This window comes from Sebastes fasciatus, chromosome 19 (genome assembly GCF_043250625.1).
Source record: "Sebastes fasciatus isolate fSebFas1 chromosome 19, fSebFas1.pri, whole genome shotgun sequence".
Taxonomy (NCBI): domain Eukaryota; kingdom Metazoa; phylum Chordata; class Actinopteri; order Perciformes; family Sebastidae; genus Sebastes; species Sebastes fasciatus.
Window position 1 is genome coordinate 28,004,510 of NC_133813.1, and position 27,164 is coordinate 28,031,673.

The 27,164-nt window shown below is 40.9% G+C and overlaps 1 protein-coding gene across 2 annotated transcripts in view; it reads right to left on the reverse strand.

Moving 5' to 3' along the window:
- The window catches only part of fibcd1b (fibrinogen C domain containing 1b), a 146,558-nt gene that overhangs the window by 65,065 nt on the left and 54,329 nt on the right, over window positions 1-27,164 (reverse strand). For both annotated transcript variants that reach the window (XM_074617562.1, XM_074617563.1), the window contains 2 exons: window positions 21,885-22,044; window positions 10,669-10,805 (listed from right to left, as the gene is read on the reverse strand). In XM_074617562.1, coding sequence (XP_074473663.1) covers window positions 10,669-10,805; window positions 21,885-22,044 — 297 coding nt within the window. The remainder of the gene's footprint in view (window positions 1-10,668; window positions 10,806-21,884; window positions 22,045-27,164) is intronic.

Sequence of the window (27,164 nt, forward strand, 5' to 3'; positions counted from 1 at the left end):
GGCTTGTGTGTATACATATTTTAGTATGTGTGTGTGTGACAGCGTGGATCTGTAAGCACATATGCTTTGATTATATAGATGTTTTTTTATATAGTCCAATAGACTCCTTTCTGTGTGTGTTTGTACGTGTTCTGAAGGGGCTCGGGGCCTCACAATGACAGCTTTTTTCTTTTATGTCCTACCTGCCATCATCCCTCCTACCTCTGTGGTCAGACAGTCTCCGGGGTGGGAGTTATGGCAGTGGTGAAATACTGACCAATTTCCTCTGACAACCATCCACATCAACCTGTACTAATGTCTCTTCTCTTCGCTTCTCCTCCTATTAGTTCTTCAAATAGACACCAAAGGACATGGTAGTATAGTGGCTTAGACTGTATTGAAGTCCCCCATCATCTCTTACCAAATGCACACAGTATATATATATATATATATACATATATATATATATATATATATACACACACAGATCAGACATGACATTAAGACCATCTGCCTAATATTGAGTAGGTCCCCCTTTTGCTGCCAAAACAGCCCTGACCCGTGGAGGCATGGCCTCCACTAGACCGCTGAAGGTCTGCTGTGGTATCTGGCACCAAGCCGTCAGCAGCAGATCCTTTAAGTCCTGTAAGTTGCGAGGTGGGGCCTCTGTGGATCTGGCTTGTTTCTCCAGCACATCCCACAGATGCTCCATTGGATTGAGATCTGGAGAATCTGGAGGCCGAGTCAACACCTCCAACTCGTTGCCATCCACATGATGTAAAAGAAAATGTGATTCATCAGACCGGGCCACCTTCTTCCATTGCTCTGTGGTCCAGTTCTGATGCTCACGTGCCCATTGTAAGCGATTTTGCCATTGGACACGGGTTAGCACGAGCTCCCTGACCGGTCTGCAGCTATGCAACAAACTGATGCACTGTGTGTTCTGACACCTTTCTATCAGAACCAACATTAACATTTTCAGCAGTTTGAGCTCCTGTAGCTCTTCTATTGGATCAGACAACACGGGCCAGCCTTCGCTCCCCACGTGCACCAATGAGCCTCGGGTCTGACCCTGTCGCCAGTTCACCGGTTCTCTTTCCTTGGACCACTTTTGGTAGGTCCTGACCACTGCAGACCGGGAACATCCCACAAGAGCTGCAGTTCTGGAGATGCTCTGACCCAGTCGTCTAGCCAGCACTATCTGGCCCTTGTCAAAGTCCCTCACATCCTTACACTGGCCCATTTTTTCTGCTTCCAACACAAAGTTCAAAGTACAAAATGTTCACTAGCTGTCCAATATATCCCCCCAACTGCCAGGTGCCATGGTAACCAGATAATCCATGTTATTCACTTCACCTGTCAGTGGTCTGAATGTTATGGCTGATTGGTGTATATCGTCATATTGCCCAGCCCTAAGTGAGACTACAAAACCTTTGCTGAACAGTGGCCACTGTGGCCACAAGTGGTAATTACACTTGCTTTAAAGACATGAGGTTCTCTGTGACATGCTATGTCTAAATGCAGTGTAACAGGATCACATAATAATCTTAAAGTCAGTGAATGTACTCGCTAACGCAGCACCTATCTAAAGTTTGCTAACATCATCCACCGTAAGCTCCAGGTCATACCAGACCAAGTAAGGCTGTATGGTTGCAGTGTATTGAATTGAGAAATGGTGCATTTTATTGCTTAAGAATTCAACTTTTCATTTGAATGAGGGGGATTGTGTGAAAAGTCACATAGTATTGCTTTATGGAGGGTTTTGTTCAGGGTTGCTTTGTTTGCTGTGATTGACAGGATGGTGTCTCAACTAATTCCACGTAGCTGCAGTGATTATACTGTTCACTCCACCATCACAGCTCTACTCAGGATGCACAGCTGTGCCCACATCTGAATTTCCTGAATCCAAATGCTGACTGTAAGCTTGAACTCAATCTCCATATTTTACTTCATGCTATGGTATTTATTGTCTCTGTCAACTCCATAAAGCAAACACTATGCAAAACGCAAAATAGGTGATCTGGCACACTTGGTGCGGCAGTAGCTCAGTCCATAGGGAACTGGAAGGTCGCCGGTTCAAGACCCCGCATGGACCAAATACTGAGTGTGAACTGGTAGCTGGAGAGATGCCAGTTCGCCTCTTGGGCACTGCCCAGATGCCCTTGAGCAAGGCACCAAACCCCCAACTGCTCGTGGCGCCTGTCAGAGGCAGCCCCCTCACTCTGACATCTCTCCATCAATGCATGTATATAGGTCCTGTTTGTGCATGTGTGTGTGTGTCCTGTATATAAAAGAGTGAAAAAATTTAATTTCCCCTCGGGGATTAATAAAGTGCCTTTCTTCTTCTTCACTTGGCTTAGGTCAATAATAAACACCTGGCACTGGGTTTGAAGTAGCTCTAGCTATCTAAGATAATCAAAGACATTCTCAGAAACAGTTTATTTTTCTGTGGGTTCTTCACATATAGAAGGGAAAAATAGACATACACCTATATGCGATCTATGAGTCATTCTGCCCTAGAGGATGTTCTTCCCTATATGTTCCTGTGATTTCAGTGACGTCAGCGAACCCTCACATTCTATATTACCATTGTATCCATACAGCCAAGAAACCTTGGGTAGCACTTTATTCTCATTACTTTAGATTTGTCTGTTGCATCCCTCTACTCTACAACACTTATGCTACTTTAATCATACTTTTAACCTCTTATATTCTATTGTTTTCTCTTTATGAAATAACCTGACAGACATGGTGTACAGTCATCTTTTTTCTGAACCCTGGGGGAAACAGTTTGATCTTACTACTTTAACCATTCAGCAAAAACTATTGATGAAGCAGAGCTGTCATTTTATGGCACTGAGTAATTTATAGTATGGATGATCAGGTAAATCAGGAAAAAGCTACTATTAGGCCTCATTATTCAGAGTGTAGTTTTATACTGAAATCGCCTGGATTAAAAGTTAGTTTCTCATTTACAAAGTTAGAAACTGTGGCATTTGTGGGTGGCTGAGTTGGGTTTGTTTGGACTATTTGATTGCGCATCATGCAAAGCATTATGGAAAATAGTTTCTTTGATAATAGAAAGCTGTTGCCTTTTGCAGTAGCCTGTGATGGATTTTTTCGGGACATTTTCTTTGAACTAAAGAAAACCTTGCTTTGCGTCGTGACAATGAACCACAAACCCTGCATGTGTACCCACACATTAACATACCCACTCACACATAAACATACCCACTCACACATTAACATACCCACTCACACATTAACATACCCACTCACACATAAACATACCCACTCACACATTAACATACCCACTCACACATAAACATACCCACTCACACATTAACATACCCACACACACATTAACATACACACACATGCAAAATAAATGTTTGGTGTGCTCCAGGGGATTTGGATACTGTGGATACTGTATGAACGGATATCCTCCTAATGGCAATCACTGACTGATGTTACAGTTCCACTGATTAGGGCCCCCATTATCTGTAACGGCTTGGGGGCGGGGTACACCCTGGACAGGTTGCCAGTCTGTCACATGGCTGACACATAGAGACAGACAACTATTCACGCTCTCATTCAGGAGGAACCTGGAGAAAACTCCACAACACCAGATTTAAACCTGCAACCCTCTTGCTGTGAGCGGCAGTGCTAACCCACTGTGCCATGTATTATCAAATTTGAATTACAATCACAGCTTCCAACCATTATGTAAAACAAGATAATCGACATAAAAAGATTGGGCCACATTCCATTTTGCAATGACACTCTTATTTTGTCTTGTGTTATAAATCCAGAGCACCCCTTTCCTCTCCTCAGTTGGTCAGGGACGGCTGCTCGCCTTGGGAGGACCCCCTCGCGGGAACTCTCCCGGGGCTGGCTGGTCCTCACCGGGCGTATTGGTGGTGTTGCCACGACCGGCTCTAGGTGGGCTTGGAAAGGCCCGGGGTGAAGGTGGTGCTTTACAGCAACCGTCGCCCTGACCTCTCCGCTTAGTGCTTGCTGTGCCCTCCTGCAGGGAGGGATGGAGCTCCCTGCTCCCGGCACGACGGTTATTTATCATAATTATTCATTGATTTTAGCGACAACCTATTTTTATTGCACTTTCACATTTAAATAAACAGAGCCTTGCTTTCACCTCCATGCTGTGCTACATCCCTGCTAAAGTACAAATTAGGGCTGCACGATGGGAGAAAACAGACACTGTGATTATTTTTTTAGATCGATATATATATATTTGAATATGAAAAAATACAGGAATATTCACCCTAGATTTTGTAGGCTACATTTTAAAGTTAAATGCATCTATCTTGAACACTTTGAGAGCAAAATGAAGAGGCTGGACAGCAGCCACAACATTAAGGAAAGTTTCTCACAGGCTGCTGCTGTAGGATGCACGCAGCGGCATGACAGCTCCACAAGAGTGAAGCCAAAACATCTCCATCGCCGGCTGTTAGTTTACGAAGCTTTTGATTTGATATGCAGCAGAGTTTCCTATAAGTGGAGCACACATTTTAAATATCAATATTGCAGGTGATTATGTTCATTTAATTGTGGGAAGCCAATATCGTGATTGAGATTATTATTCCTTTTTTTGCCGTGTCATCACTATTCATCTCTATACAACCAATGTGTTTATGATTAAATTGTTTACAGGAGCACAACGTTCTTCATAGATCCAGCCTCTTAATGCTGCTCTTAAAGTACACCAGATCGACGCATTTAACTTTAAAATGTAGGCCATCATATTTTCTTTCTAAATTAATGATATTTCCAAAGTCAGTGAGTAAGCGTGTTAAATGATCATGATCTGAACCACTGATGGACATCTAGTCCTGGTCTCTTCCTGTCATCGTTACTCAGGACATCTGCATTATCCCAGAGGCTCCCTAAGGAGCACCTTTTTACTTCAAATAAAATAGAACAGAAAGATTTTATCGCAGGCCACATCTGAATTAATCCATTTCCATCCATCAGAGTTTGGGAAAAATAAAAGTGAAATTGCTGTTCCCTTATTGCGTTTTTTTTATCTGTATGTCTCACTTTCTCTCTCTCTCCATCAGGTTGTGATGCTTTCATCGGGCCCTCTCTTCTTTGTCTCTCCTGAGTTGCACTCTCTCCTCCCCTCTGTTCCCTCCCTCTTCTAAGTAACCTGCTCATCTCTCAGTCTGTCTGCGGCAGCCTCTGCAACAGCGCTACGGTATGTCAAAGTATGCTAATGAGGTGGCGGCATATGGCTCATTCCTTATTTAAGCTCAGCCGTCACAGACAGACAGTAAGCCACTCGACTCACCGAGCATCCCGGTCTCCCTACCTGCTCCGGTTGGATCACACCGCGCTGATCTCTTAATGAGGCTCAAGCGTTATCACAATCAGCTCAAAACACAAGGCAGGATCAGTAACTGCTGCATTATCATTTCAATCTGAGCAGCTATGTATGATGTAAAGCCTTATTATGGGACAATATGCAAAGAGACGTTGCTTTAACCCTTGTGCATCTTGTGAAAAGGGAGCAAGGCTGAAAGCATGATCACAAGCTATTTCTGTAGAGGTGCACACACTTTGGCACAAACATTAATTCATGCACACATGCACAAACACGCACACACACACACACACACACACACACACACACACACACACACACACGCGCGCACACACACACACACACACACACACACACACACACACACACACGCACACACACAAGCCCAGTGACAGTCTGGTATGTAGCTCTATTCCATCATGCTGTGCTAAGCACTCTGTCACTCTGACAGTCTCGTTTTATTTGATGATAGGAGGGTACGACCTTGCCTATCTGGAACAGTTAGTCACCAATTTACAAGCACACACACACACACACACACACACACACACACACACACAATTCACTGTCATGACTTTGAGTTGAAGTTTGATATGTGCTGTATGTGTTTGTAGTGGGAATGCAAAAGTAAAGTGGGTAGAATGGGATGAAAACATATTTAGCTTCTTCTAAGTATAAGTTATTGTACTTGACAGTTCTTTCTGTGGAAGCAGGCAGCACCAGTGCTCAATGCTTCAGAACCGTAGAAATCAAAGAAAAATGCATTTGCATGCAGCCAAAGATTGCTAACAAAGCTGTTTACAGCTTTGTTAGCAATCATCATTGGAGACACTTCTACACCTTTGTAACAATTTCACACATTCAAAAGGAGGAAGGCTTAAAATGTCCATCCTAAGTAGTTTTAACCCCTTACCATTCCACCCTCTTTTTTTAGAGGGGTAGGGGTGGGGGACAGGGGGTCTTTAGGGCTTTAGGGGGGTTAAAAGAGATAGCAGGTCAGCAGTAGATGTCACATAAAAGTGGTGTTCATCATCTGAAAGCTGGAACCTGAAGATTAATTTGAGATGTAGCTCAGCACTGTGTGTCAAGTTGTTCTAGTCATTAATAAGAAATACAAATTAATAAATAAATGAATTAATCAATTAAAATAAAAAAGATTAAAGTGTATAAGGGTTTAGAACATGATGATAGAAGTATATGATGATCATCCCCATGCTCTATTATGACTCATAAGTTGTTGCAGCAATTTTTGTGTTGATACCATTTGTTACACAGATTTGGTGCTAAATTTAACACTTTTTTACCACTGGAGAATTGATAAAAATGATCAATAATCCCTCCAAAATACCACATTAAGACACCAAGACCTTGAGGAACACCAGAGAAAAAGCCATGCTGTGATTTGGGATCAAAAACTTTTGACATTTCTGCAAGAATTGAATTTTTCGGGGTTTGGATGACGAGCATTTCTGTTGTGTAAACTGCTCAGAAACCCCCTTATTGACAATCAACCTAGGAAAGCCATCCATCCTCTGAATGCTCTAGGTCTCTAGTTTGATCCATCCATCCTCTGAATGCTCTAGGTCTCTAGTCTGATCCATCCATCCTCTGAATGCTCTAGGTCTCTAGTCTGATCCATCCATCCTCTGAATGCTCTAGGTCTCTAGTTTGATCCATCCATCCTCTGAATGCTCTAGGTCTCTAGTTTGATCCCTCCATCCTCTGAATGCTCTAGGTCTCTAGTTTGATCCATCCATCCTCTGAATGCTCTAGGTCTCTAGTTTGTGGCTGTAACGTTTCATGAGGCTGTGATTATCCTAGAGGTCACCACAGGTCATTCTATACAGTGAGGTCAATGAAATGTCTCCTATGGGGACTAACATCATCACACATGAATACAGTTGGATTCATTGGATCCACAAGAGTCTCAGCTTTACAGTGAGACCCAATTTATGTAATTCAAGACTGTTTATGGACCCCAGTATGCAGACATATTCAGATGCACCATTTTAGAATGGGAGACAATAACACATTTATACTGCATTCAAAAAACTGCATGTGATTATCATAAAGTGGGCATGTCTGTAAAGGGGATTCACATATCTGGAGGTCAGCTGTCAAAGGACACCTTTGAAAATCGCCATGCCAGTTTTTCATCGCCAAAATTTAGTGTAACTTCTTATTCTTATTTTCTTCCCAACAAGCTACCATAACATGATGCCGATGGATTCGTTAGCTCTTCTAGTTTCATATGATACCAGTATCTTCACTCTAGCTGGAAAACTCAGCCCACTACAACCTCTGAAAGACAGAACAGTGGCCAGGCCCAGTGGCCAGGCCCACCGGCAGGCCGTCTGAGTTTTGAGGGGTTAAAATATCCATGAAAATGATGTCAATGAGACAGCATCACACCCACCAGCTGAAAGAAGATAGCAGATTGGATTTTATAACTAAATGCAGTATAGCTTTACTTATTCCCTTTAAGCATTTGTAATGCAGCTTTCATCACTTTGCATGACATGAAATAAACCAAAATGATGTCCATAACAGTTCATTGTACAGTTCTTGCAAATCAATCCCTGAATACTTTTGGACAGATTCCAAAATCAGCCCCTGCATGTTTTACTAAAATGCATCACGACATGTGAAAAAAAAGAGTTGTGATGGATTCATGTAGCTGGAATTTAAGTGTTAAAGTGTTACAAGGCCTTAGTTCTCTATTAGGAACTGCTCTTCTTTCCCCGAGGACTAGGCTACAGTCTACTCCAGAACAAAGGGAAATAAATGGCTCTAACCAGTGAGATGGTGTGTGTCTGCACTCGCAGTAAAATACGTCTAAACCGCACTTCCAAATATAACTTCAAACGGCTCAGTGTCAATGTTTGTTCACCTCGCTGTCTGTCATTCCCAAAAGACACAGCGCTTCCAGTATACAGTCTCACTTAAACAACTATGTTTACTTTAGCGAGGCCAGACAACTGACAGATGTTTGATCAAGGAAAAAAAGGAGCACACACTTAAATAAACTCTAAGTATCTTTTTCCGTGTTGCCTTTTAAGAATCCAAAATCCTCTCAAAATATCATTACATAAAGACGAGACTGCAAGATTTACAAAACAAAACATAAACAAGGTCAGACATGCACCGACTGTAATGGAAACACTGTTTTTTGCATTTGAGTTTGAAGCACAATGACAACTTGGTTTGCACATTCAAAATGGAAGCTGTCTTTTCATGAGCTGGCTGCCTGTACAGAGCTGTAAGTCATCCCATCTTTATATCAGTGCAGACAGCAACAGCACGTGTATTCCCATGATTTAGTTATGTTATGCAATCAGTCAAGGTAACAGCTTAGAATCTCTGCCTTTACCTTATGGCGCCATTTACTTAGCCTACCAAACCAATCATGATTCAGAGGATGCACTTCAGTTTTGTTGCGTCTCTCAGCGCTCCGTTTCATTGGCTTTCTTTGTCTCGCTGCTCTTCATTCGTTTCCCTTTCAGCATTCTACCTGATGGCATTCTCGCTTAGATGTGACAAATTACCATTCTGTTTTCTAAATGAGAAACAGAACATGAAAAATAATGGACTGTTTTCAAACAGGTCCACATGAAACTTAAGATCTCCTCGCCGCTCTGTGATAAAACTTTGATGAGACCTTTTCGGATTGATGCATGCGATTCCTAAGGCGGTACAACTACAATCACAGCGGGTGCCCAGACAAACAGTATATGACCTCTTGTACTGACATGACTGGGATTTGAATGGAACCAGTGTTGCAGTTAGAAAGACTCAGTGAGATATTTTTATGTTGGGATTATTTAGTAAATAAAAGCAGATTTGTAAAAGCAGACAGAGGCTGTATTCAAAACCGCCTACTTCCTACAGTACTACTGACAAACACAGTATACAGTATGCAGTATACACTACATACTGCGTTCCTCAGTAGTATGTAGTATGAAACAGTTAAAGTGATGTATTTTGCAGTATGCTAGGCCAGACCTTAGCCTTTAAACAAGCTCATAAAGCACTCGACAAAAAAATGAAATTGTGTCACTATTACAATATTATCAAAAAATGCAACTTTGTTTTTTTTTGTTTGTGACAAGTGTTTGTTTCTTTTATAAGATACTGCAGGTTTAGCTCCACCAGCCCTTATTAAACCATTTATTCTAACAGCTCATGGTGAAGTAGGTCAAACAGGATCATCAATGACTGTAACGGAACGTTACATATAAAACATTAATCAACAACATTTACTCAAACTGCTTTTTCAGTTCCAGCAACTAAACAGTGGACTGATCTCCCTCCAGATATTAGAGGAATGTTAAAAAGGGTCATGTTGAATTTCCCTTGGGATCAATAAAGTTACTATCTATCTATCTATCTATCTATCTATCTATCTATCTATCTATCTATCTATCTATCTATCTATCTATCTATCTATCTATCTATCCATCTATATTGTCTCAGCAGGTATCTCTCTGCCCCGTCAGAGGCTGCTCTTTCCCTCGCCACTTCCCTCGCCACTCTGCTGCTCTGTAGCCGCTCTGTGAGCATCACTGGCCAGCTCTCCAGCGAGCTACACCCATGGGCTATTGTGGAGCTTTTCAACTCCATAAAGGCAGCTAATCACAGGTTCCTGTTCATTTACAATGGACATCTGTGTTGTGATATGTAAACAAACTATTCATCAACAGTGAAATAAAAGCCTCTGGTCTACAGACCGGTCTCTAGAGAGCTCCAGTCAGCTCATAGCGGTCTGTGAGCGTGGCTACCCGGCTGGAGAGCGACCCCGACAGGCGCTAGCTAGCTGTCACGGCAGTTTGTGGAGCTTCTAAATTCCGAAAACGTCGGAGCAAATGTTCGATTCGCCATCTAATATCGTAAAACTACCAACATTCAAAATCTGCAAAGTTGATTTCTTGCCTCAAAACTTTTCAGAAGTGAATTTAGTGATGAAATATTGACTGCTGTTGTTGCCTGTACCATTCCAGCGTTTGCTAGTGGGATACAGTAGACGAGGTAGACTGACCCAATGAATACTGGAGATTTTTTCCAAATCCGTACTACATCTGGGTATTTTTTGGCATACTGTAGATTTAGCTACTACATGCTACATTTCGGCCTAATCAGTACGTACTGCTGGTATAGTATGTGGTTTCTAAAATAGCCCGTGGAAAGGCTTTTCGTTCCCTTCAATTCCCTGTTTTCATTTGAATCTCGATTATAACCCTGCTGAAAATATAGCAACTGAGTAATGTTTTTATTTTAGGTCTATACAGCTTATGAGCTTTATGTCTGTGTGTGTGTGAACTGTAATATGTGTGTGTTTTCGTCTGACTCACCGTCCAGCCTCCTCCGTCTGTGGTCATGTCGCAGTAGACCTGGAAGCCTGCGGGGTGGTGAACAGGAAACACGGAGTAGATGCCGTCCTCTCTCTGACCACTGGCGTACAGATCACCGCAGTCACGGGGACGCGAGCCTAGGGAGAGGTGAAAGTGTGTGTGGGGACATGAAATAAATTAGGTCCAATATGGCTTGCAAAGGGAACGATTGCTCGGAGCAGTAAAGTGAAATCAGCAATAAAGAGGAAAACATGAGACAACATTTGTCACATTCTGTCCTCTGTCTACAGACAGGCAAAGAGAGGCACATAAGTATACAGTAAACATGAAAGAGCAGCTCTGGTTCCACGTTGTGAAGTCTTCCTGTCAAAACGAAACCTCAAAGTGTTGGCTTACTCAATTATTTTCTAAAAGGGTGGCTCTTGCAAAGGATAGAAAGAGCAATGGGGAGGTAAAGAATGGCTGTGTGGAGAAAGAAGACACAAAAAAGATAGATGGTGAGATGGGTGATAGATGACACAGAGGGACTAAGTGCAGCGAAGATAAAAACGGGAAAAAAGACGGTACGCGAGTAGGTTAAAATTAAGACAGAAAGGGTGGAGCGCAGACGGAGAAGATGCAGATATATAGCACAAAGACAGATTTGAGATAACACAAGTTGTAGGAAAAAGGAGGAAACAAAAGACGTTATGGAAGTCAGAGAGGAAGAAGTAAGGCTTAGTGATATATAGTGATACGACACAGACAGGAGGAGTGGAGAGAGTATATAACAGACAGACAGAAAGAGAATCCAGGAAAAAGTTAGTGCAGAGAAGTAGAGACAGCGACAGGGAGCTTGTAAGCTACAGCAGAGCAGAACAGCAGCACCCTTGTCTGTGGCTGAGAGACCCGTTTTACACAGGGGATACAAAGTCTATTCCCCAGGAGACACAATGTCATAGATTATGCATGCCAGCCTTCGCAGGGTCAAACCCCCAAGTTTAAAACAGCCAGGAGAGTTCTTGCAAAGGCCATACAAGATTTTTTTTACAGTCACTACACGATAGGAAATGTTTGGTCTCCCCGAAGCTTTTCCGTTTCTCCGTGTAAGCCTCGACTACTGAGCTCCGGCTTTCATCATCATCATCACACATAAATGGTAACATTTCCCAGTTCTTCTTTTCATTACAGGAAGTCGGAGCTGTCTGGGTTCCACGGGACATTAAAAAGGAGATCATTATTTAAGAATTTGGGACTTTCAAAGCTTTTCAGTTTAATGATCCCTTACAGCGAGAATTTTTTTCTTCCAAGGACCCCCCTCATGATCGTACTGATACTCCAGGTCCACTTTAGCTTCACAACTTTGTTCGCACATAATTTAACACAGATGAAGGGTTTTGGTCTTCTACTGTGTGCCAATTTATTCATGTCATACCTTTCTATTCCAGTGACAGACCCTTACACATGGCATTAAAACATGATATGGTAAATGGACTTGGACTTATATAGCGCTTTTCTAGTCTTCCGACCACTCAAAGCGCTTTACACTACATGTCAGTATTCACCCATTCACACACACATTCATACACTGATGGCAGAGGCTACTAAGGTGCCAACTTTGCCCATCAGGATCTAATCTAAATACTCATTCACACACCGATGGCTATGCCTCCGGGAGCAATTTTGGGGTTAAGTGTCTTGCTCAAGGACACATCGACATGTGACCCGGAGCAGCCGGGGATCGAACCACCGACCTTCCGATTGGTGGACAACCTGCTCTACCCTCTGAGCCACAGCCGCCCTATGATATGATAAATAAAGATATGATTTAACCTGATAACACCTGGTATTAATATGTGTCTAATCTCTGAGGATGTGACCTGCAAAGCCCAATGTGTTTTTAAGATTATGTTGTTGGTTTTGCAATTGGTGAATAAATGAGATTATTAGCCTTAGCTAAATGGAAAAATAATGTTAATAATGTCTAAAAAGCCAAAGTAATTTCTCAGCAACCATTCCAGTTATTACAGGAAACATTCACAATGGCACATGTGTCTCTCTGTCACAACTAGTGCCTTCTGTGCCAATGCTTTTGTATTTTACTGTTAATAAATATTATTTTCTAGTCTAAATAAATGAATAAATATATAAAAAAATAAAAAATAAAATAAATAAATAAATAAATGTGTCTCCAGTGTCCACATTGAGATCCGATTAAGATCCGATCGCTCTGTCTGAAAGGGGCTGAGCAGAAGTCTCCTGAGGCTCCATTAGGCACGGGCTAGCAGCCGGGCACTGCCGGAGAGGCGGTGCATAATGTGCAGACATATTATCCTCAAAACGCCATCATTTAACGGGAGAGGGCCCGCAAATGTGACTTTGAGGTACATCTGCACTCGCACACACACAGAGGGATGAGGAGAGGAGATGCTGAGCGCAGACAGAGCGGTGGCGGTGGCGGTGGCGGTGGCGGTGGCGGTGGCGGTGATCTCTATGGTCACGTTGGTCCAGTGACCGGAGGAGTGCTGGGAGCGCGCTGCAGGTTGAGCTGATCACCCAAAATGCATTTTAATACCAGGTGTACTGACATGATGTATCACAAAAAGTTTCTGTTCATGGCTACAACTGGTTCTTCATATAACTTGCATACATTTTTGTTGTCAGTTTACCAGTCACTAATTCCTATTATTCCCTCCCTTTCCTGCAGTAGGTATAGAGAGGCGAATCCCTCCTCTTCCGATGGACCACCATGGGACCTTATTTCGGAAAAAATATGTACGGTAGACGGGAGAGCTAGAGACCACCTTGGAAAAGTTAGAGGAAGTAGACACGTGGTGACTACGTACGCTTTTCAAAATAAGGTGTTAACAAAGGGAACTGTATATACAAAATACATCTATGGAAATAAGATTGATGGATTATATTCAGCAAAAGTATAAAACATTAGATGTCCCTTATAAATTAAAAAGAAAATACCACTTATTTGTGAGGGAAATGTAATAATAAATAATTCCTGACAATGATTAATATTTTTGACTTCACAACATCTCTGACTACATACATGCTGAAAATCAAACATTTTTACCGGATTCATTTAGAGATTTTCCAAAGTAAAAGTCTCTATGATTTAACTTTTCCCCATGATCTAATTTTAAAAAAGTGAACAGAAATCGCTATAAATCGTAATATCGAATCACAATACATATCGAATCGGCACCCAAGTATCGTGATAGTATCGAATCGGGAGATAGGTGTATCGTCCCAGCCTTATTGTTTATTTATGCTAGTTACGTTGTTACAGTTGTCATTTAAGTTGATAAACTTGCACACGTTCCGTTGTTCCGTTCCGTTGTTCCGTTCCATTGTTCCGTTCCGTTGTTCCGTTCCGTTGTTGCATTACGTTGTTGCATTACGTTGTTACGTTATTACGTTATTATTTTAACACAAAACATGATATTTTTTGTAACCTTAACCGAGCAGTTTTGTTGCCTAAACCTAACCACTGCGTCACAACGTTAACTAGGTGGCATTGTGCGTTTCTGCAAGCGTGATACGATGCATAGTCAATGCATCCCGTGGTTTGCAGAAGGGTACAATGCCAACACTTTTTTCTGCAGACGGGGTTGTTTGAGGAGAGCATCTGTTCTGAATCTCATCTGTTTGGCGACAAAATCCTTAGTTGCATAAACCCTTTAAAGTAAGTCACTCTGACATCACAGGCACTGCACAGTAGGAACTGAACTCATTTAAATGCAACCTGTCCTCACATCTCCAGCTAACACTGCTCATCTGTGCAGTCATTACGGTTGTTTCCAACCATGCCCTGCTGCTAACTTTTCTATTTATGTTTTGCCTCTATTTTGTTTTAAAATACAATACTGAATAATTAATTTGGCAGCAAAAAATAATAATAACAAAGAAATCTACTAAATGTCAAGCCAATACTTGTACTTACATGCTTACTGCTGACAACAGAAATGGGCTTTCACTTGTAAATCTTCTCAGCAGTAAAGCCACTGTGCAACAACAGCACAGCAAAGTCAGCCAGTCCATGAACTGAAAAGGAGGACTTCTACAACTCAGAAACCCTGCTACCGTCAGAGCTGAGAAGGGCTTCACTGCTGTCAGGTTTGGATTCAGATCACTTTGAAAATCTAATATGCTCTTATGGGAATCCAATGCAAACAGTACAGAGATGAATACTTCAAATATCCACAGGCACAGAGGGACAGACAGGCAGTCAAAGATATTCATGGTTGTGCCCCAAACTTAAACACATTTATGCACACAGCCGTAAAGACATAGACATTAAATATTCAAAATTTGCTGTTGACTATATGTGCCTGCAGTTTTTATTTTTATTATTGTGCCTTAGGAAGACCAGTTTATGTATTGGATGGTCAATACCTGGTACACTGACCCTCTCAGAATTAATATAGAATTAAAAATGGATTGTGTGTTAAAATATTGAATTGTGATTAATCGCATGATTGTCCATAGTTAATTAATAGTAATTAATTGAAAATTAAAATTAAATCATTTATTATCTGTGCAAAATGTACCTTAAAGGGAGATTTTGTCAAGTATTTAATCCTCTTATCAACATGGGAGTTTGCAAATATGCTTGCTTTATGCAAATGCATGTATATATTTATTAGATATTTTATTTATTAATCAATTAACAACACAAAACAATGACAAATATTGTCCAGAAACCCTCACAGGTACTGCATTTAGCATAAAACAATATGCTCCAATCATAACATGGCAAACTGCAGCCCAACAGGCAACAATAGCTGTCAGTGTGTCAGTGTGCTGACTTGACTATAACTTGCCCCAAACTGCATGTGATTATCATAAAGTGGGCATATCTGTAAAGGGGAGACTCGTGGGTACCTATAGAACCCATTTACATTCACTGATCTGGAGGTCAGAGGCAAACAATTAAGTTTGGAGCATTTTTAACCTCCTTCACGACAAGCTAGTATGCCATGGTTGGTACCGATGGATTCCTGAGGTTCTCTTCTCATATGATGCCATCACCTTCACTCCAGCCTTAAAACTGAGCCTGCTACAACCTGAAAAAACAAAAGTTGCATTAATGCGTTAAAGAAATTTATCGGGGGTACCCGTAGAACCCATCTTCAGGGCAGGTCAGGTTTGAAAATGGCCTTTTTTCCTCACCAAAATGTTGCGAAATTTTGGAGTGTTATTTAGCATCTGAATGAAAAGCTAGTATGACATGGTTGGTACCGATGGATTCATCAGGTTTTTTTTAGTTTAATATGATGCCAGCATCTTCAGTCTAGCTGTTAGATATTAGTAGAATATACATCAGGTATCCTAACAGCTGTCATTTCTAAACAGATAGATAGCCAAAAGCAAGCTAACCCACACAAGGATGCCATAATAATAAAAAGAATGATATATTGCATAATAAATAAACATAGGCACTTAGAGAAGATATACAGTATGTTGTATATCAATTTTAAACAGCACCGATGTTTTCATCGTTTTTATAGCTGTTCACTAGTTCAATGTAGATGTCCTTGATGAAATGTCAAGGCTGCGCTCCACAGAAACACTGACTGTAGTTTGTCTTGACAAGCTCTGAGGAGCAGGAAGGAGTGGGAACCTGCAGAGAGCTACATTTCAAGAACTTAATGTAGAGTATTATATACATGTACTGTACAAATAGCATTAACAAGTCCTTGACATGCAGTTTTTTTTCTGTGTGGCATACTATATATTTCTTAATATTTATTATAACATTATACTATATCTTACAGAGACGGTGCATGAATGAGCTCTCGAGGGAATGGTGCACAGCGAACACTGAGCAGAGTATATGTGAAGCGCTGTCCGTGGTGCTGAACTGTGGTGCTGAACCGTGGAGCTGGTTGGTCAATTAGCCTGAATGTTGTGCAGCTTTACTCCTGACATTTACGCAGCTTTAGGATATCTATGTTTTAAATCGGTCAAAGTTAAGCACTCTGTGGACATTTATATGAAACACACCAGAATTTCAAGTGGCAATCAAATAATAAATAACATAACAGAGAACTATTCCCTGAAACCTTATGTAATGGTATTGTCGTGGCAGAATAGATATTATAGTCTACTTGGGAACCAAATTAGATTCTGGCTCTTTATAAAAAGGCAAAATCTACAAATTGAGCCACAAAGGGGAGAATAATAGTTATTTTTTGCTTTATATTAGGCGGTTATTTCCTCCTCCCTCGCCTGTTTAAAGCCCAGGACCGTATCAGGTATTTCTGCTGTGAGAACAGGAGTGGGTCCAGTTGCTTTCAAATGAAATGCTTCTTTCTGAATGATGTCTTCCTTTGACAGAAATCTCACAATGAATGATCAATAAAGTAAACAAGGATATATTTATTGTCCTGAATTCTCTCTTATCAATGTCACAAAGAGCAATACATTTAAGCTGTATCCCACAGTCCAGTGTGCTGTTGTTGAATCTGGTTTGCATGATAGCTAATTAATAGGTCTGCATATTCAGTAACCCCAAATCCCAAACTTGCTTTTTAATTCCAATAATGTATGTACATTTTTATTTTGTTTTAAACTTTAAGAATAAGACTCACTGAAAAAATGCTCTTAAAACGTACTAGTTTTAGTAATCACTTCTTGCCCATGTAAAGTTACTGCAAATGAGGGAGCTCCTCATGTAGGAAAAATATTAATAATATTAAGGTGTAATCCCTGACAGACAGATGACTGAACTGGACACCTGTTTCCAGGACGGTTGGTATGAGATAATGACACCAGAAGCAGCCTGTGAGCCAAACTCCAGCAGCAACAACAGGGCTGATGTAATCATCATTACAACCTTGTAATGGCTGCTGACTTCACCGTGTTGTACAGGAATGGATTCTGAAAATACACAGAGCTCATACATAATCATCCCTTATTATGAACACTTTACCAGACATCTCCCCTAATAGCAGAATAACACAAACACATGTATAATCTAATGCAATGCCAAACGATAGCCCTGCAATAAATACTACCTCATAATATTCATTCTCTCTTTTCAGAACAGTGATGTTACTTCACATCCTGTTGCATCATATTGAGAGTTGTTCTTGTAATTGGTGCATACAGGAAGGGGGGGGGGGGGGGGGGTATGCTATGCAGTGCATAAATTGACTAATGATTGCCGTAGCAACGGGAAACAATGTTGTTTTCTGTCTCTGTTGCCATTAATATAGAGCCAGGAGACAGCAAATTAAAATAAAGCTCAAAGAAATTATTCCAAAATTGAGTTATAATACCTGCTGTGAGATAACAATTCTGCTAACATCTTCTCTACCAATTCATTTATAATTTATTGTCACCCAGGATTCTGGTATGTTTCAACCAACTGTTTACTGATTGCTTCAGATAATGTGGGTAAGGCAAGACAACTCTTGGAGGCGGCGCAGGCATAAAACTGTGTGAAGCTTTCAGCTCCATACTACATACTAGGGGTGTCGCGGTATACCGGTTTTGCGGTAATCGCGGTATTAAAAACATGAAAATAGTAATATTGTGTAAATAATCCAGACACGATATATCGTGTTTAATTCAATTTAACTCTTGGTTCAGCTGTTTCTCTTTTGTGTTCTCCCCCACGCAGTAAATAAAAGCTTGTCGCAGACATGACGTCATATACACGCGCGCCACAAACAGTAAAAAAGTAAACACACCACAAGCAAGCGCACGTCTTTTCTTCGTGATTCTGTCAAAATGACGACGAATGAAAAGGAGATACTTTATCACCCTGCTAAAAACGTAAACTCTGCAGTGTGGGAATTCTTCGGGTTGCACAAGAAAAAACAAAGTCCTTCTTGATACTGCTCCAGTGTGCAACGAATGTGAGGCTACAGGATATATATATATATATATATATATATATATATATACATATTATACAGTATCAGCCAAAGGAGCTAATACTTCAAACATGCTGCATAGTCACCTTCACAATCATCATGCTGAACATTTCACCACCGTAGAGCGACTCAGTTGTAACGTTAGCGTAGCTATAAACATGTCAGTTGAGTTATATGAGTACAACGTTAGCATATCTTGGTTAGTGAATGACTACGTGAGTTAGCTGGCTAACGTTAGCCAGCTATAGCTGGGTGGTGTTGGCTCGCTGGCTCGGCTAGATGAAGCCAAGCAATGCTAGCCAACCGAGACCCGCCAGTGATAGTGAACCAGTCAGCTCAGCCTGTTTCTGATATTCTATATGTTCATTCAGTTCAGACCAATCACTGACATGTAAAACACACTGTTATCTGTTGTTTTGGAAAGAAAACAAACAAACGTTGGACCAAATAAAGTTAAAGATGTATTTTAATTGATTGCGTCATTTTTTAAATGACATCACGATAATATCGTTATCGTGAATTTTTTTGCCACGATAATCGTATTGAAACAAATGTATATCGTGACAGCCCTACTACATACCTATTTTGGGTTTCTACTAAAACATGTTTACACGCTTTAATGTTCAAAACACTTTATTTTTCTCATACTGTCTGTCTGAATATACATGTTTTCACCCTCTGTCTGAAATAGGGATGTCACAATACCGGAAATTTAGTAGTTGATACCAATGCCAGCTAAATTACTTGATTCTCTATACCACGGTAAAAAACAAAAGTAGAACAATAAATCCCATGTACTTCAACGTCCACTCCTTTATTACCATTTGCATACTGGTTTTTGTTAGGAAGTTAAACAGGTCATAATTCCTTCTTTATTATCTATTTTATATTGCTGTGAAAACATTTCCTTCAAACAACTGGATTTAGTTTCTAAACTTTTAAAAAAAAAACTACATTTTACAAGATTACATTAGAATTTACCTTCGCCCAATACTCATTTCACTGAATAGAGTCTGAGCACATCATAATGTAAAACAATGGCACCTCCCATTAATGTTAGCTCAGCTGTTAGCTCCACGCAGGACTGTGCTGCTTACCGGCTGCTAACTGCTAACATTAACTAGCTCTCATCCGTCGACTTCAACATGAATTTGTTGTTTGCAAAGTAACGTTACCAGGGAGAAAAACAGGTTTTGTCCCCTGGATGCATCGATAGTGAGTTTACTGGGTCTCAAACACATTTTCTATGATCTGTGGAATGACGAGACGCCGTTAGTCTCGAGCCTTGATGGTACCTACGGTACCTGCGATACTGTAGAAAAATGGGCACCGTCACGTTTTCCAAATTTTGGAATTCACTTGGTACCGAAGTATCACTTCCCATGACATCACTGGTCTGAAACGCTCCATTTTAGCGCCTGTCTCTTTAAGTCCCGCCTCCACAAAGGCCTAGTCTACTCTGATTGGTTCAGCGTCTTCTGCATCTGCACTGTCACCGTCTTCACGGCGTCACTGCAGTTGGGGACTCACTGTGTGTGTGTCCACTACACTGAGACTGTACAGTTGTGACATCACCTTAAGGAAGTCCTGACGGCTAGTTAAAGGAACAGTGTGTAACATTTTGGGGTATTTATTATCAGAAATGTAATACAATATTCATAACTATGTTTTCATTAGTGTATAATCACCTGAAACTAAGAATCATTGTGTTTTTGTTCGCTTAGAATGAGCCATATCTACATAGGGATCAGGTCCTCTTCACAGGGTTCACCATGTTGCTCTTCCATGTTTCTACAGTAACCCAAACACTGGCTCTAGCGAGCGTTTTTCACAATTTCACGTTACCTAACGGCCACCTTAGTTATCCGACATGCTTGTGAAACTGCGGTAATGGGAGCCTCAGAGTGTAAAACCGTGGTGTTACCGCAGTCTTGGAAAGGGAGGAAGGAGCAGAGCGGTACTAGTTGGGTGAAACCTGCAACTACACGACTAGACGCCACCAAATCCTACACTCTGTACCTTTTAAAACGCACTGTTTCTGAATACGCGCTGTGTTTATTTCTCCGCAGATAGAGCGCTTTGATACTTTCACATTATTTTTATAGCACCGAGACCTGCTTTATAATCCTAAAAACACATGGAAATCTCACTTTCTACAATATGAGACCTTTAATTTCTTAGGTTATCTGAAAATTCTAAGTAAAAATTGGAAATACATGTTTTTTATTGGACAGAAATACAATGTTAATTTGGGCTTAAAGGTTTGTTTGGTCTTGATCTGTCTCATGTAGACTTTAGATAGAATCGTGCATTACTGTATACACATAATAATTTATATCATATATAATATAGAGTTAAAGCATTAGATGAGGTGTGTATTGTCACACTCCTGAACCCAGAAGATCAACTGATATTTAGAACATAAAAGTGTAAAGTCACTCCAAAAAAGACGGAGGCACATTCAAGCTTTCAGATCAACTTTCACACCATCATCAGGTGCAGGTGAGAATTTTCGGAGGCAACAGCTGAAAGACAGCAGGTGTTTCAGCTAATTTCAGTTTGAATTTCAGCTCAGTTTTCATCAATTAGACTGATGATGTCACATGCCCACACAGTTTGTAAGATAGCATATTAATTAATAAAACACCCGGTGAGTCACATGAAGCACTTCAGTTCCTTAGAGCTAAAGTAACAGTACATGCCTATGCCCTCATGTTTGCAGATTTATGAGATATCTGCGTCGTGCTACTCATACAGAAACATGAACACTCCCTCTCACTGCGATATCGTATGCTGTGAGCACCCTTTCGCTCCGTGCTCCCCGGCTACCTGTGCAAGGGAAATCCAACAGGGGAATGCCATCGGGTGTGCTGCGCCTGGTTAAAAGCCTTCCAATGGGATGATGCCTCGGGCCATTCTCTGCCTCTCGGCAACAACACGACCCAGTGGACATGCAAGTCATTTCTCATGTACAGTGGAAAAATTCCACATCTCTACCAAGGCCACCGGATAATGTGGATGAGATGTAGCCCAGGGAAACATACTGATATCACCAGGAGAGGTTGACTTGAATGAATCTGTGGTAAGAAGATGGATGACAGACCACGCTGGGATATCATTTTACAGAATAGTGGAGTCGAGCTGACAGAGGATGGGATCACAACACGGAGCAGCATACAGTGGCAGAAGGTCAAACATATACTGTAGGTAGCCAGTGATGTATGAATAATATATGCAGAGACAGAGGGACAAATTGAATACCAGACAGAAAAATCTACAGAGAAAGAATCCAATCTAGCCAGACAGATACAGATAGTCAAAGCCACGCCTCATTTCTCTTACCGTTGGCGCAGCCCTTGAAACGGGCCCCTCTGACTGGAGCTCTCTGCAGGTCGGCCTTGACACGCGCCTTCAGGCCCACGTTCTCCTTCTGCATAGCGTTGAGAGCATCACTCACTGAGTTCACTACCTTCACCATGTTGATCTGACTGTCTGACAGCAGCTGCAAAACACACACACATAAACACATTACAGTTATTTAGTTACCTTAAAGAGAGATTTGACAAGTATTTAATAGAGATGTGCAGATACCATTTCTTTCTTCCCAATACCTGAACTTGGCTGATACCGAGTACTGATCCGATACCAGCGTGATTGAAAAAAAATATAGTTATTATTATTGTTTTTATTATTATGAATAAACAGTTGTTTACTACTGACCATGTATAGATGTGATTGGATTACTATCATTCTTTTATAGCCAGGCTCAGGTTAAACCATTTGTAAAACATGAACAACAAATCAAATAGAACGTTTGTCAGTTACAAAGAACATAAATTAATAATATAAAAAAAGTATAAAATATTAAATAATGTGGTTAAACTAGTAAAACATTTTTCAGGGATACTGAATTATGATATCGGATCGGTGCAAAGACTGGCATACTCGCTGATACCAGATCCCACATTTTGGGCAGTACTGGACGCATTTCCAATACTGGTATCATTATCGGAACAACTCTAGTATTTAATACTCTTATCAACATGGGCAAATATGCTTGTTTTATGCAAATATATGTATATATTTATTACTGGAAATCAGTTAACAAAATAAAACAATGACAAATGTTGTCCAGAAACCTTCACAGGTGCTGCATTTAGCATAATAAATATGCTCAAATCATAACATGACAAATATATCTTAAGGTGAGAGGACAAGGGACCCCTTTGAAAATGGCCAAGTCAGTTTTTCCTCGCCAAAATTTAGCGTAAATTAAATGTAATTTAACCTCCTTCCTGATAAGCTAGTATGACATATAACCTAAAAAATGCAAGTTTCATTAATGCATTAAAGAAATTAGTTGCATTAAAACAAATTTGCGTTAACGCTTTAACTTTGACAGCCCTAAATTATACTAATTATACTTCATATTACTTCTTTCTCAAAGTATATTTACAACCTTCCAGGCAGTCACTGATTTCCATTTATTTTACAATATTATAAAAAAATCAGTAAAACTTAGAGTTAGAGTTATAATCCTTAAGTTTCCAATCAAATCAAACCCTATTTTTGATGCTATTTATGGCTGTCTATGGCTTACTATAGCCATTCAATCCATAGTCTAGCATTCCTTCACTGGATTTGAATGTTTCATTCACAGAAAACAATGCATGCACATACTGAACAAAGAAATGGACATTTTGCATAACTCATGTAGTCACAGAATTTGGAAGAGCAGAACAGCCGGTCCCAGGCTTAAAGAGGAAACATATTTGCATTGGTACAAGCGTAGCCATATAAAGAAGACATGTAAAGAAATACATAAGTAGTTTGTCCTCCTTAGTTGTATTTCTGACGGAGGAGCTGCTCAAAGTACGTTTCTTGCCCCCGGTCATTTGGATCGGAACGCTGGGATTTGTATTGTTAAGAACCGCTCAGTGTTATCACCGGTGAGCACAGGTGTCGCCAAATCAACCAGAACGGAAAGCTTCCGGATTATGACTTTAAGATAAGAAACCCAAAACATTTTTTTTTCCTTTGATTTTGTCAGAGTTACATCACATTCACATAGTAATGCACCTGCCAGAAGGGGCTTAGAAAATACTCCCCTTTTAGAGCGCTCGAGGATGATCCACCATCTGACATTTTAGAGAATACAGAGCCAAATCTTTATAATGTAAGAAGTGAACAACTTCACTAGATCTGTCTCACAATGTCCATGTTTATGTAATGTATGGCTTCTGGATAGCTCGTGGATGCAACACTTTTCAGCAGCCAACTCAGATGTCGGAGCATCCTTGAACACACCAGCAAGGACAGTTTTCACAGCAGTTTCAACAGTATGAACCACGTGATGACAATGTGACTTTGAATAAATAAGTTGGGTGGAAAAAAAAGTTGTGCATCTTGAAAATGAATGCCAAAGGCTACCTCAAAGGAGAGTAAGTCTATCTTAAAAGTTTTAGTATTCTTTGGGAAATGGTACTAATGTATAGCATAGATGTATATACGTAGATACCGCATCGGCTGATTCAGCCCGTTGCTGCGATAAGTTAGCCTCGCCGCCATATTGGGGAGGTCAGGACTGGCCTGTAAATCAAGCCTCCAGGAAGAGCGCCGGTCGTTGATCCCAATTTTCGTAGTGGCCAAACGGCGGTACTACATCTTCCGTGTCTGTCACGTGATGCCAGTGGGCCCAAAAAATACTTTTTCCCACACACTTACATTGGGAAAGAGATGTATGGAACTCAGAAGATAATTTTTTTTAAGGTGAATCAACTCCCCATGAACACTCTAATAGTCCTTATTTAAATCATCAGGTCGTAAAAGCTGTAAAACCCAGTAATAGCCGGATCCAGAGTTATTTCCCTTCCTCTGTTCATGTGAATGAGACCCAGACCGAGGCTGGAGCACAAGCCCTGATGACGGCGTGACGTTTGGACCCCCTGACCGAGTTATGTGACTGAGCGGATGCTACTGCGCATGTCCATCCCAATGGATGCGGAAAATTGCCGGAAGATCCTGGTACTTTTCCAGGCGGAAGTCGAGCCATTTTGTCTTCATGTGCCACTGAGCAACTTTCATAGGAATGAACAGGGCCCTGCCTCCAATGCTGGATCCATTTCTCTTTATACATCCATGCTGTAAACACATGCAAGTGAATGGGGGAGCTGCCGTTTTTCTGGATAAAAAGCACTATAACGTTTACATTTCTCAACTGTTTTCAATGAATCGTTTTTATATTCAAGGATTTATGATCTAGGACGATTAGAAACAGGAAGTTTTGTCTCCAGTTTTTGACTCCAGTTACGCTCATAAGAGTGTGTATCAACGTTAGCTTAGCTTAATGTTACATATTACATGAATGTTCCGTTCACTTATATGTGTTTACGGGCCAGTCCTGACCTCCCTAATATGGGGGTGGCGTTGACTTAAGACCCAAAGGTCTATGCGGCATCTATATATATATATATATTTATGATGTATGGTATTGATTCATTTTCATGGGCTACTGGTACAGTATAGTCCTTTAATGACCTCTAGAAACACAAGTGCAAAGACTGCCCTGTGTAGCAAAGACGCCACATGGTACCCTATCCCATAATGCACCCTGGTGAATGCTGTGAAATACAGAGCACCCTGTGGGAAGGCTGGTGATGAATGTATGTGCTGGGCCCAGCAGAGAGCAGGGTAACCTCTCTGATCTGCTGTGGTCACTTTCTTACCTGCAGCCCTTAATGCGCTGTTCATTGCCGAAAGGTCGTATTCACATATTGCCCTAGTTGGCCAACACCTATGCACAGCCAGGTGTTGGGGCCCCATATGTACACACACACACACACACACACACACACACAATACTTTTGCAAGTATGAGAAATGTTCTTCCTCTCCTCTACGCTCACACAGTCTCTCTCACTCTTTCGTTTTTCCTCCACTCTCTCATCCACACACACGAAGACCTGCAGTGCTGAAAGTCATATATAAAGGGATTCAGAGTCTTCTATCAAAGGTGTGTCTGTGCAGCTATATTCAGGTGTTAAAACTGCATTAGACAGAAACCCCCGTGGCCTTTCCCTGGCCTCAATAACTATGCAACACACCTCCGAGGCACAGCGAGCTGCACTGCAATCATATTACACGGACACTGGGGCTTTAGCCCACACACACAGTCATAAACAACAGCAACACATTTGCGTACCCGCATGCAAGTACAAAGAAAACCACACACATTCATACGCTACAGAAATGACCCATTGTGCTCCAAAGCTGGGTAGGATGCAGCAAAGAAAACTGGGTTATCTGCTTTGTGAATGTGGGTTATTGTTTTGTGTATGTGTGGAGGGGTAAAGCAAAGTTTCTTTACAGGAGATTTAAAAAAAAGGTTTTAACATTATTTGACAAATGAGTTTGCCTCTGGGTGTTGTGCACTTTCACTGTTGTAGCTTCATTATAGTACACAGTACACTGCATGTTTGTGTGATTCTGTGTGTGTGCAAAGCCTTGACTGACACATCAATTAGGATCATGATGTAATTAGCTCTCATTAGGCAGCCTTTCCATTGGCTCACACAATCAGTCACACCACAGCACTTAACACAGGGAGCTTTGTTTCTGTGAGTCAAGCTTTAAACACCAACAATCTGTGGCAGACTCATGAAATGGGTTGAATTAAAAAAAAAAAAAAAAGGGGACCTTTTTTGAAATCTCAACATGATTTGCACAATGTGTGGTGCACCTGCACTCAAAATCAAGCTCTTTGTTTTAGATCCACTTTGGTTTAATGTTTGTGTCTAAACTTAAAGGGTAACTTTGTTTTTGTGTCTAACTGACTAATAGGGAAAACAATTTCTGAAACTGGTCCAGTATTTAGGCAGAGCGCTGTAGAGGGCAGCTGCGTTGACAAGGCAGAGGGAGAGACAGGGAGTTTTTGCACCTTAAAAAAAACGCCCTATTGGGAGGGTGCGTTTGGTATAATGTTATGGAGAGTGAGGCATGTCACGTGCCTGAACTAGCTCCCAGGCGTCGCTCCATATATATATACAGTATACTAGGGCTGTCAAAGTCAACGTGATAATAACACATTAACGCAATTTGCGATTTTTAGGTTGTAGCGGGCTCAGTTTTAAAACAAGAGTGAAGTTTTATATGAAACTAAAAAAACTAAGGAATCCATTGGCACCAACCAAATTTGGCGAGGAAAAACTGTCATGTCCATTTTCAAAGGGGTCCCTTGACCTTTGACCTCCAGATCAGTGAATGTAAATGGGTTCTATGGGTACCCACGAGTCTTCCCTTTACAGACATGCCCACTTTATGATAATCACATGCAGTTTGGGGCAAGTCATAGTCAAGTCAGCACACTGACACACTGACAGCTGTTGTTGCCTGTTGGGCTGCAGTTTGCCATGTTATGATTGGAGCATATTGTTTTATGCTAAATGCAGTACCTGTGAGGGTTTCTGGACAATATCTGTCATTGTTTTGTGTTGTTAATTGATTTACAATAATAAATATATACATACATTTGCATAAATCTGCATATTTGTCCACTCCCATGTTGATAAGAGTATTAAATACTTGACTAATTTCTCTTTAAGATACATTTTGAACAGATAAACAT